This window comes from Paramisgurnus dabryanus, chromosome 11 (assembly GCF_030506205.2).
Source record: "Paramisgurnus dabryanus chromosome 11, PD_genome_1.1, whole genome shotgun sequence".
NCBI lineage: Eukaryota > Metazoa > Chordata > Actinopteri > Cypriniformes > Cobitidae > Paramisgurnus > Paramisgurnus dabryanus.
In genome coordinates, this window is record NC_133347.1 from 13656567 (window position 1) to 13667384 (window position 10818).

The 10818-nt window shown below is 34.8% G+C and overlaps 1 protein-coding gene and 1 long non-coding RNA gene across 3 annotated transcripts; both read left to right on the forward strand.

Annotated features, from left to right (window-relative positions):
- Nucleotides 1-602: 602 nt before the first annotated feature.
- LOC135729324 (tumor necrosis factor receptor superfamily member 14-like) lies at nucleotides 603-4885 on the forward strand. Of its 2 annotated transcripts, XM_065246877.2 has the most exons (6): nucleotides 603-741; nucleotides 1036-1125; nucleotides 3787-3912; nucleotides 4177-4332; nucleotides 4552-4639; nucleotides 4718-4885. In XM_065246877.2, exons 1-6 carry the CDS (start codon nucleotides 693-695, stop codon nucleotides 4740-4742), a joined length of 534 nt encoding a protein of 177 aa, XP_065102949.1. In that variant the 5' UTR covers nucleotides 603-692; the 3' UTR covers nucleotides 4743-4885. The 2 variants fall into 2 exon arrangements, with proteins under 2 accessions (XP_065102949.1, XP_073672322.1); XM_073816221.1 differs by lacking the exon at nucleotides 1036-1125 and having other exon boundaries at nucleotides 609-741.
- Nucleotides 4886-4935: 50 nt separating this feature from the next.
- On the forward strand, nucleotides 4936-7038 carry LOC141282988 (uncharacterized). Its single transcript, XR_012337931.1, has 3 exons — nucleotides 4936-5368; nucleotides 5489-5528; nucleotides 5672-7038. It is a non-coding gene; the product is annotated as an uncharacterized lncRNA (long non-coding RNA).
- Nucleotides 7039-10818: the final 3780 nt, after the last annotated feature.

Below are 10818 nucleotides of genomic sequence, written 5' to 3' on the forward strand. Positions count from 1 at the left end.
ATTTTGAGACATTTTAACTGAGGTATTTTGTATTTTTATTTTAAGTATATTGTCATGTATTTATGCCCATCTCTGCTACTTTTAAAGAAAAATACTTGTATATTTAAAGTGCAATATTCTATAGTGCAATTTCCCACACTACACATATTTATATTTAACATTTGTAAACTGTACAATATACTTTGCACATCTGTAAATAATTATCATACTAACATCTTTGTATATTTTTTCTGTAATTTTATGTTTTTTAATTGAAATCTCTCCTGTCCAGGCTTTTGAAGAATGTCAGGTACACGTGTAATATAGAGGAAATTAATTGTGTTTTTCTATTCAGTCAGACCCATGAGATGTATAACTGCTGACACAAATATACACACCCACATCAAGCATTGATCCTACTGTTTAATAAAAACAAAATAATTTATCACAAATATAAAGCTGTTTTGCCCATTGTAAGTCTAAAATTAAAACAATATATAATTAAATACAATTCTGTGCATAAATAGATTGATGCCATTATGTCGGTATTAGCTTTAACTGCATAATGTACAGTATGTATTAAAAAGGCAAAATAAATGGGCCTTGGTCCTGTGATCTAAATGCTCAAAATGGCGGTTTGGAGATGATAAAAACGACGACGACAAAAGGGAGGACAAAAATGTTGGGTTTGTTTGTATTTCAAACTGAAAATCATGAAAACCACGTTATTGGTTCAACTTCGCGTTATCATTCGCGCATCAGGTACGGTCAAAAACAATGTGTTCGGTTGTGTTGTCAGGAATATCGAACGACCACAACGGAAACATGTAGCATGTTCCAGCTAGCTAACGTTACGGTGACTTGAGTTGAAAGTGAAACTACAAAAATATAGGAAAAATGTAATGTAGCTTTTATATTTAATAGTAACAAATGATCAAAATATATCCAAGTCACCAAATTAGTTTACTAAAGGGAATTTGTTGTCGGCTAGGAAATGTTGATTTGTGTTGTTTACACAGTAATACAGGGCCTAATGTTGATCCTTTTTCTTCGCAGTTATTTACATTCTTTTCACATTAGGAAATACTTGTGGGCCAAGTGAATATAAATCATCAAAAGGGGAATATTGTCCGATGTGTAATATAGGTAGGCAAAGAACACACAACACTTTTTAAACTAACAATAAGGTGACACAATATTAGCACTACACTGTTTGTCTTTTATGAGCTATGACATCTAAATCATCCACAAAGACAATCAAATATTTTTAAAAAGGAATTTTATTAACTGCACTTTTTTTCTTTAATCTTATACAAGTCGAATAGTCATTTAATGCAGTATAGCTTTGGTTTCAAATGAATTCTATCCTGGTATATTACAAATGAATTGGTGAGTTATTGGACTGGCTGGGGTGCAAATATTGGTAAGCATCATTCAGTACTTTAAAAATGTTCAATGCTGCTCCATCAACTCCTTCTGACAGGACGAGGTTATTTTATGTCCCATAGGTTACTTGCGGCGGCCACTTCATATCCAAGCATTGTATGAAGTTTTCTCCGTGCTCCTATTTTAAAACATTTACTGTAGTAGCGTTATTTGTCATTTCGCTAAAGTTATAGTGAACTAATTAACTTCTAACTACTAAACCGTGGCATGTTTGAGGAAGTCGGTTGACAAATGCGAAAGAGCGAAGAATAAAAAAGGGGCGTGGCCAGGGCAGGACTTCCCGGGGTGGGGGGCCGCTGGGCTTGAATAAATTTTGGGCCCTACACTCTCAGAATAAGATATATCAGTGCAAGATGTGTTTAAATGTCACAAATTCAAATTAATCATGCACATTAAAAAATAACCCCTAGCATTGTTAGACTTAGCTTTAGAAAATAATATGTCTTTATAAACATTCACCTTATTACACAACATATAATGTAATGTAAAATCAACAAGTGTATTGTTTGCATACAGCCTAATACAAGTGGTGCAGTGTTTAAGAATGAAAAAGAAAAAGAAAAGATTTTAGGATGTTATTTAATATTGATGACAAGACCATCATGTAATATTAGACACCAAAAACCAAAGTGGAGAAGATGATCATGAATTATTGTTTGCGTCTGATATGAACGTGATACATTAAAACCTTGAAGGTAGATATAAAATGAACACTTTTCAGAAGTTTAAACTGTGATCCTCACCTCCAGATGATGAAGTAATAAACTGGACTGATGATTTAAATGTTGACATAGTCATATGTGCGTTAACTCTCCGGATTTTGTTATGTTTCGTAGCACTCGTTCACTTCTCCACAGGGGCTGTTTGGTTACAGTGTCGTGTGAGCTGCAGACTGCAAGCAGATTGGATTTCATTTGGCGCTACACAGACCGTTTGGTGATGTCAAAGTACCGCGAGAGCGATTAGAATGCAGACTTCTCCGTGTGATTTCTGAATCGCTCTCGCGGTACTTTGATGTCATTCGTCTGTCGGTTGTTGCACCACATGAATACACCAGTCTGTTTTTCAGTCACTTTTGCGGCTCGAATCTGCAATATTTTGATTTCATATGATGATCGGATCGCGCAGTGCCACATGAAGCAAAATACCAAATAGCCGACTGTATATGAGGTCCAACCCGCCAAAGTAGCAAGTGGAGCATGCGAATGGTGAGTGATTCAGATGTCAATTTATGAATCAAAGTGTCAAAAGTTTGTCACACGCTGGTACGTATCCTCGTGCTTTTTTAAGTGGGTATACGGAAATCCTTGACCTTTCCTAGTGGTAGTAGTGGGTATACTGCGTATACCTGCGTGTTAGACTACCAGTGGTTCTCAACTCCGTTCCTGGAGGCCCACTGCTCTGCACATTTTGTATGTTTCTCTCATCTGACACAATCAGTTCAGTTCATAAAGATCTCTGCTAATGAGCTGATTATTTGAATCAGGTGTGTTAAATAAAGGAGACATACAAAATGTGCAGAGCAGTGGGCCTCCAGGAATAACGTTGAGAACCACTGGACTACACGACCGTAGAAACAAACAAAGAAGAAAAGCAGAGTTACAAGACCATACTTACTCCAGTAATCTTTTTCATTTTACTGAGCGCTTCCTTTTCGCGTTGCTCTTTCTCGTTATCTGTAAGCTCATTTATGACTCTCATTTCGCGTATTCGCTATTATACTAGCGTCTATGGGTATCAAAAGCAGTAAACGCAGCGCATCATATTCAGCACCAAGATGACTGACATATATATATTAACGAATTAAATGCAGCACCAAACAATTCAGCACCAAACAAATTAAAACGACTGAACAAATGCAAGCAAGCACGGGGGCCCCCTTCTGGCCGGGCCCAAGCCCAATCAAGCCCAATTGTAAGTCTGGCCATGGGCGTGGCGGGATAAGGTGAATAGACCTGACAGAAATATTAGTTTAGTACTAAAGGCAAAGGGTAAATAGAGGGGATTTTTAGTATGCATAAATATCTTTTATCATTTGTAAGTAACCCATCTTTAGTTTCTTTAGTATTCATCTTAAGTATTCTGTAGAAGGTAGAAATTTCGTTCATGTCAATTTGATTACAATTTTTTTAAGCCTTTTTGCCAATGTGACCTAAAGGGAATATACACTATGTATAATAGACAATAGGTATTATATTATATACCATAGTATACATACTATACTATATTATGTATATACATCTGGGAAAAATTTAAGAATTACCTGAGCAAAAAGGAACTTTCTATACTTATCTTTTATAAAACATTTTTAGCTCTCATTTTTAGCCTTTCACATCCAAATGTTATGTGTTATCTATGTAGGAAATTATGTCTTCTGGCACTGCACAGATGATACAACTACAACATGTGCACCCTGCCCTTCTTTTACCTTCATTGATGAATCAAATGGCTTCACAAAATGCTTTCCTTGCACTGTGTGTAAGGCAGGTTAGTGGTTCCCTAATTTTATTTGAATTTTTTTACAATGGCACATGTTATCAACAATCTTAGTGTAATCTAGCTTGACAGTGAATAATTGTGTATATTAATTAAAGCTTTTCAGTCAGAGGAATTGCAAGATAAATCATCTTGTGTTGCTCCAATGATTTAGTGAAACTGCCTGAAAATACTACACTGTTTTGCTCCAGATGCATCTTCAAAAGTACAATGCTTTACTAAACTTTACTGACATAACCATATACTTACTCATAGAAAAATGTTTAAAAGTGAATAAAGCCTGCACTAGATCTTCAAATACTGTTTGTGTGCCACTGGAGGGATTTTACTGCATTGACAAAATTCAAGGCAGCTGCACTTTAGCTGTGAAACACTCTAAATGTAGTCCTGGAAAATACATCAAACAAGCAGGTAGGCTTCACGTGATTAAAACAATTGTTACACTAATATGAAACTACTTGAAACTTTGTTTATTGTTTAACAAAGCAATTAGAGCAAGTTGAATTGTGTATTGTTGAATTTGTTGCAATAGAAGAAACCAAATAAAACTACACTTTTTAGAGATACTGGATATTTTAGACAGACAATGAAAAATGAATGTTAAGTGATTATTATTCACTGTCTCTGTAGGTACTGCTTCCACAGATACTTTGTGTGATGATTGTACTGGAGAAACATATTCAAATGGATCTTTCTCATCCTATTTGACACACACAAAGTGAGTGCTCACCCAAACTGATTATTGTGCTGTTTGTTGTCATTTTCACACAAATCTGATGCTGGATAATGTTCACAGATGGCCTCAGGGCTTACTGAAATAAAACCAGGAACACATTCATCTGATGCTGAATGTGAAAATTCCACTACTGTTTCCACCATCATTACAATTATTGTTATAGAAACTGTATTATTATTATTATTACTTACTTCACTAATCGTGTATGTATGTATTTGGAAGAAAAAATCTACAAGTTCAGGTAAGCTTCATTCACTTTTTTTTAATATGTTGTAGTGTTGAGGCATTATGTGATCTTCTCCTTTTGGGCATTTTATGTAAATTCAACAAACGAATTAAGTAGTATAGAGCAGGTGTTATGCACCATAAAAAGTGAAAGTTGGTTCAACTTAAAAGATTACTTAAATTGGTAACACAAAAACAAAATAAGTTAATTCAAGATCCAACTTTTCAACTTTTTACAATGTTGAAATTGTCAGACTAATTGGGATTTTTTGGGTGGGTGTGTGTGGGGGGCTTAAAACCAAAAAAGAACAGAGATTACTGTTTTGAACAGAGATTAGAGTGATTAACAACAAATCTGTTTTGCCTTTATTACTGTATGACTTAATTGACAAATTTTTCTTTAACACAAAATACACTGCACTAATAAAGAAATAATTACACTATTAACAATTGTATTTCTTTTTTTCACATCAAACATGGATACAGGTATTTTTTTTTTATTTATGTTAAGAATAGAAATCACTATTTCTTATGAAAAAGAGATATTTAAAACAGTAAACATTGTTTTATTTATAACAGTGTGGGTTTATTTGTTTTATTTACAAGGAAACGGGAATGAATTTACATGAAAAAGAGAGTTTAAAAGGTAAGAGTGATCTATACATTTTAATTTAATCAATTAAAATTAAGTGGCTTACATAAAATATTAGGCCTTAACTGAGTAAATAAAAACTCTCACTGTCTGAAACTCGTGTAAGGCATACATTCTTCTTGTTCGTGATATTGCAGGAAGAGAAAATGAACCCTCTCTGGAAAACAAAGTCAGACTAAAGAATACCAATTTGGAAAATATTCCAATTTCTAGTCCCCTCACATCTGTCTCCATACACTCTGAGGACATTGAGATGCCTAAAATTAAACAAACAGTTTTTGATCAAAACAAAAAACTGAATGAGTTATTATGAATGATATGTACCCAACAACAAATCAGCCCATGGGATCAACAAGGTAATGTGTACCAGGCCTCAAATATTAAATGTATTATCCACGTACCAATAGTGATATAGTATTCCTTGTAAAGTAAGTAACAAATAAAAACTGTGTGTTTTCTGTGCATTTTCTGTGCACCAACTTTACATTAGAAATGTCTTCTTAGAAACAGCATTCTTTCTGGATCATAATTTTGCACAATTTTTTTTGTTTTGTTTATTAACAGCAAAGATACTGGATGTAACAAGATTGAGCCATGCTATTACTATCGCTGCATCCCAATTTTGATGCTATCAGTACAAAATAGTATTTGAAATTATATTTAGTATGTTTCGACTATTTTAATGCATTCAGATTCCTATAACACAAACAGTGCATACAAAAATACAAACAAATAAAACTTTCCATTGATGCAGTACTGTGAATAAGAATTATATATCAACAATTTGTGGTCTCCTAGTTATTAACTACATATGCAGTTTAACATTATGTGATTGATTTACAACAAAACATAAATCTTTTCATCTCTAAAAACATGTTTTTTTCTTATATGTAACAAAAGTAGGCGTGTGATTTGAGGCCGCCAAAGATACACTTTATGCATCCTTCAAAACTGGCTAACTGAAGGACACAAAACAAAGGCTGCTTCCAAGCATTCTTCAGATTGAGACGTCCTTCAACAGTGCAGTCATTGTGTTGTGGTAAGAAAGGATACAGCTACAGCCAAAATCTTGTGAGATCCCACCGGATGAGCGCTGTTTTCATCCTAATTCTACTGTACGCGTGCAGTAGCTAAAATGACCAATGACAAAACTGTTTTTATTCCAGTTTAAGAAACAAAAGTTATGGTACAGTTCATGTCATGTTTAATTGTTGGTCAGAAATATGTTTTTTTCAATTGACTGTTTAAAATTTACACAGTGACAACCATATAATGATAGTTACAATACAATGCAACATGTAAACTTATTACTGTTTTAGTAAACATCTGTTAACACATTAATTAAAAAAGGCACCAAACGTTTTCCTCTAAAATATTGTTCCATTTTATATTGCTTTGTATTATATATATATATTTTTTTAAAGTTTTCTACTGTAGGCTATTTTTGTTGAATAACCAATAAAGATATATTATATTATCAGACAAGGAGCAGTTAAGAGGATAGTTCACCCAAAACTGAAAATTCTGTCATCATTTACTCACTCTCTCATGTTGTTACAAACCTGTATAAATTTCTTTGTTTTGATGAACACAAAGGAATATATTTTGAGAAATGTTTGTAACCAAACAGTTCCTGCACCCCATTTACTTCCATAGTATTCTTTTTTCATACTATGGAATACCATGACAATTTGGTTGCTCAAAATGAATAGATTTGTGTGCGATTCATTGCTTTGCACAGCAGGTGTCACTAGAGGGCACATTGTTTCATGAGGCTTCGGGTAAATGAACCTTTTGGCGAACCAATGGGCAGTGTTGGGGGTAACGCATTACAAGTAACGTGCATTAGGTAATAATATTACTTTTCTAAAGTAACGAGTAAAGTAACGCATTACTTTATAAATATACACAATATTTGAGTTACTTTTAAAAAAAAGTAATGCAAGTTACTTTTTAGTTTAATTAATTCAATTTAAAAATAAAATAATGTTCTAAATTAAACTGAACATATTAACGTAGAATTACGCACTCTGTGCGCATGAGCGGGAACAGTTTGAGTCAGAAACGGAGATGGCAGGCCAGAGTTTGACATTTTTGCGAACATAAAAGACACCTGCAAGGCCTGAAAGAGATCAAGCCTCAGCCAAGTAAGAAGAAGTAACTTTAAAGTAACTTAAAAGTAACGTAAGCATTACTTTCCATGAAAAGTAACTAAGTAACGCAATTAGTTACTTTTTTGGGGAGTAACTAAATATTGTAATGCATTACTTTTAAAAGTAACTTTGCCCAACACTGCCAATGGGCTGGAAAGCCTCAGTGGTTCAGAAAGCCTCGTTTGGCCATCACTAGCTATAATCATAAAAAAACACCTTCGAAATAGTCTGTGTGTAATGAATGAATATAATACACAAGTTTAAATTTTTGAATGTAATTAGTGAAATAGATCAACGTTTTGATGATATTCTAATTACATAACCAGCACCTGTAATTTCTTACATTTAATTTCTTACCGTTTGCAAGGAGAGGGCGGGGTTTGTGAATTGTACTGCAACCAGCCACTAGGGGGCGACCAAAGAGCAACTTACAGCTTAACTTTTCAACTTTTCAGGATGTATGAGGTCAAAGGTACAACCTACAATCGTTCAGCTTCTTTCCAGCTGGACCAGTAGCGCCTCACTGCAGAATACGACATCCAGGGGGCGGGGTTTGATTCAGATCCAGGGGCGGAGCTGGATCCAGATCCAGAGATCCCATTGGTCAGCAGTTTAACCACAAGACACGTCATACATGTGTTGCTGCGTTACCATTTCCACATTAAGTCGTAACTAAATTAAGTTATTCTTTTGACATAAAAACGAACTTTACTTATGACTACAATAAAAGTAGTGCCTTTAGGGTGAAATGCTATAATGTTTTGGAGTAAAACATTTCGGGTAAGCCTACTACGAGTGTCACGACTGGGTACGAGAGATAGGACGCAAACGCAAAGTTCGAAAATAAATAACATTTAATGATAAACCACGAGGGATAACACGGTGACCACAGGAACATCCAAGACAGGTAACAGACGGGGTAGCAATGACAATGATCCGGCAATGAGTGTGACACAAACCCTGGTATAAATACACAAAGACTATGACACACAGGTGGAAGGAATGATGTGATAATTAACAAGTGTCCAGGTGATGACAATATAGAACAAACACAAAACATGACACGGATCACCGTGACAACGAGTAATCTTACCACATGCAGTTTAAGACCTATGAATGGATACAGTATAAATATGCACAGCCCCGCCGCTCCCATAACGCGCATCACGCGCTGTGCGTAGGGCACCAGGTGCTGAGAGGGCACCAAAATTATATAGCCTAATGAAAAAAAATTATAATGCTGATAGAATTTCATTAGCCTATAGAAATATTATTAGGCAGTTTTTATCCATGTATATGTTACAAACAAGGGGGAACGAGATAATTGAATTGCTCTAGTTTAGAAAGTATGCCCCCCAGCCTTTGATGGTCCGTGCAGGTTGATCGCGCGGGCGCCTGACGAAATTTGACAGAGACCGTTTCTCAATCCGAAGGCTGCAGCCTCCAGAGGTCGCATTTCCAGGCTGCATACGTCATCAAAACGTTCTTATTTCGTAATATTAACGATGATAAAATTGACTATTATTCTTAGTTCATCGTAAATTGTTGTAATATGCTTATGACTTGCTAATGTAATGTTCAGTTAACTGAAATAAACCAGGCTTGATGACGTATGCAGGCTGCATATGCGACCTCGCGTAGGCTGCAGGCAGCCTTCGGATTGAGAAACGGCCAGACAGTAAACTATTGGAAATTGCCCAGAAAAGACAGCAGAAGTCATGATCGGAAAAAAGAAAAAAGATGAAACTGCGGGATGATGTCCGTGCATCACTTGCGGGTAAGTCCATCATGTTTAATCATTCCTTAATAAAGGGAAATGTGCATGGGCTGCAGCTGCTGCTAATCGTAATGCGCCTCGAACTTGCTGTGCTGGCATTAATGTTAGCAGACTATGTTGTTATAATTTATAACTTCAGTGCAAGCTAAATTGAGATTTTACTGTAAAACATTACCTATGCATTTTACAAATAACTGACGGCAGCTGTTACTTTCTTTACTACGTTTCTTTAGATATTGAGCAGTAGTTTATTTTGTGGTTTATTTTGACGTGATGGTGGTTAATACTTTCTCAGTATAAATTAACGCTAGCAGCAGTTAGTGCACATGGTAGGCTAACAATTCCTGATTGTTAAATATATAAAAATATAAAATGTCACCATGTATGATATGAAGCAAACATTACTGTGACACTTAGTTCTCTAAATCTTTGTTTTATTTAAGAATATTGAGCATTCTTGTTTACTTATTGATGTTTATTTAATGTAATTTATTTAAATTGGGAAAAACATGTCTGGATTATAATGATATTTTTTTTATTTTGCTATTCTATTTAAGTTTGGTAATTTTTTTCTATTTTGCTATTCTATAAAAGTTTCCACTTTCAAATGTGTAGTGTTTGTTGACTAAAGCTGTGAAGATTTTACTTTCTGCTATTAAGTTATATGTTTGGTAATAAAAAGTTAAACTGGGGGCATTTTAAAGGAATTATGCTTAGGGCACCAAAATGGCTAGCAGCGGCACTGAATATGCATAATTATTAAAATATATAGGCTATGGCATGTTATTTAGAAATTAATAAATTGAATGTTTATTAGGAAAACAACTTTCCCTCGTAGATGGTTTACTTTTTTTATTTGCTAATAAAGGATATCAAATAAATTTGTTTTTATATTCACTTGTATGTACATGTGTTATAAGTGGGATAATGTACAAATAAATCCCTTCAGTGATATCACACTGTCTGGAATACTTTCTAAATTATGAATCTTTCTCGACTATATTATTAATCAAACGTACACTTAAATTGATAAGAGCAAACGTTGGTGATCACAGGTTGCAACTAATTGCGTCCTGCAACAACGCAAATATACTGGTTCATTTGGCGGAACAAAGTATATAAAGTGGGAGGAATAGACCCTTTTACTGTTTGTACACAATGATGACGTGGCAGCGTATGCGCGCGCATTTAGGCAACGGAAGTATCGTAAGAATCAGCAGTGAAGCAACACAAACAGTAAGTTATTTTAAAAAAGTTGACTTTATCAACATTTTCATCACAGCTACCAGATCCGTGTACTATAGTGGAGTGGATAGAAGACGTTAGCAGATGGCCAAAAATAAAGTTGCCAGAT

Coding starts and splice junctions, on each gene's coding strand:
- LOC135729324 (XM_065246877.2), top strand. CDS start 693: ATGAAAACCACGTTATTGGTTCAACTTCGCGTTATCATTCGCGCATCA. Junction 1,126..3,786: donor TTGTCCGATGTGTAATATAG/GTAGGCAAAGAA, acceptor TTATCTATGTAG/GAAATTATGTCTTCTGGCAC. Junction 4,333..4,551: donor AAAATACATCAAACAAGCAG/GTAGGCTTCACG, acceptor CTGTCTCTGTAG/GTACTGCTTCCACAGATACT.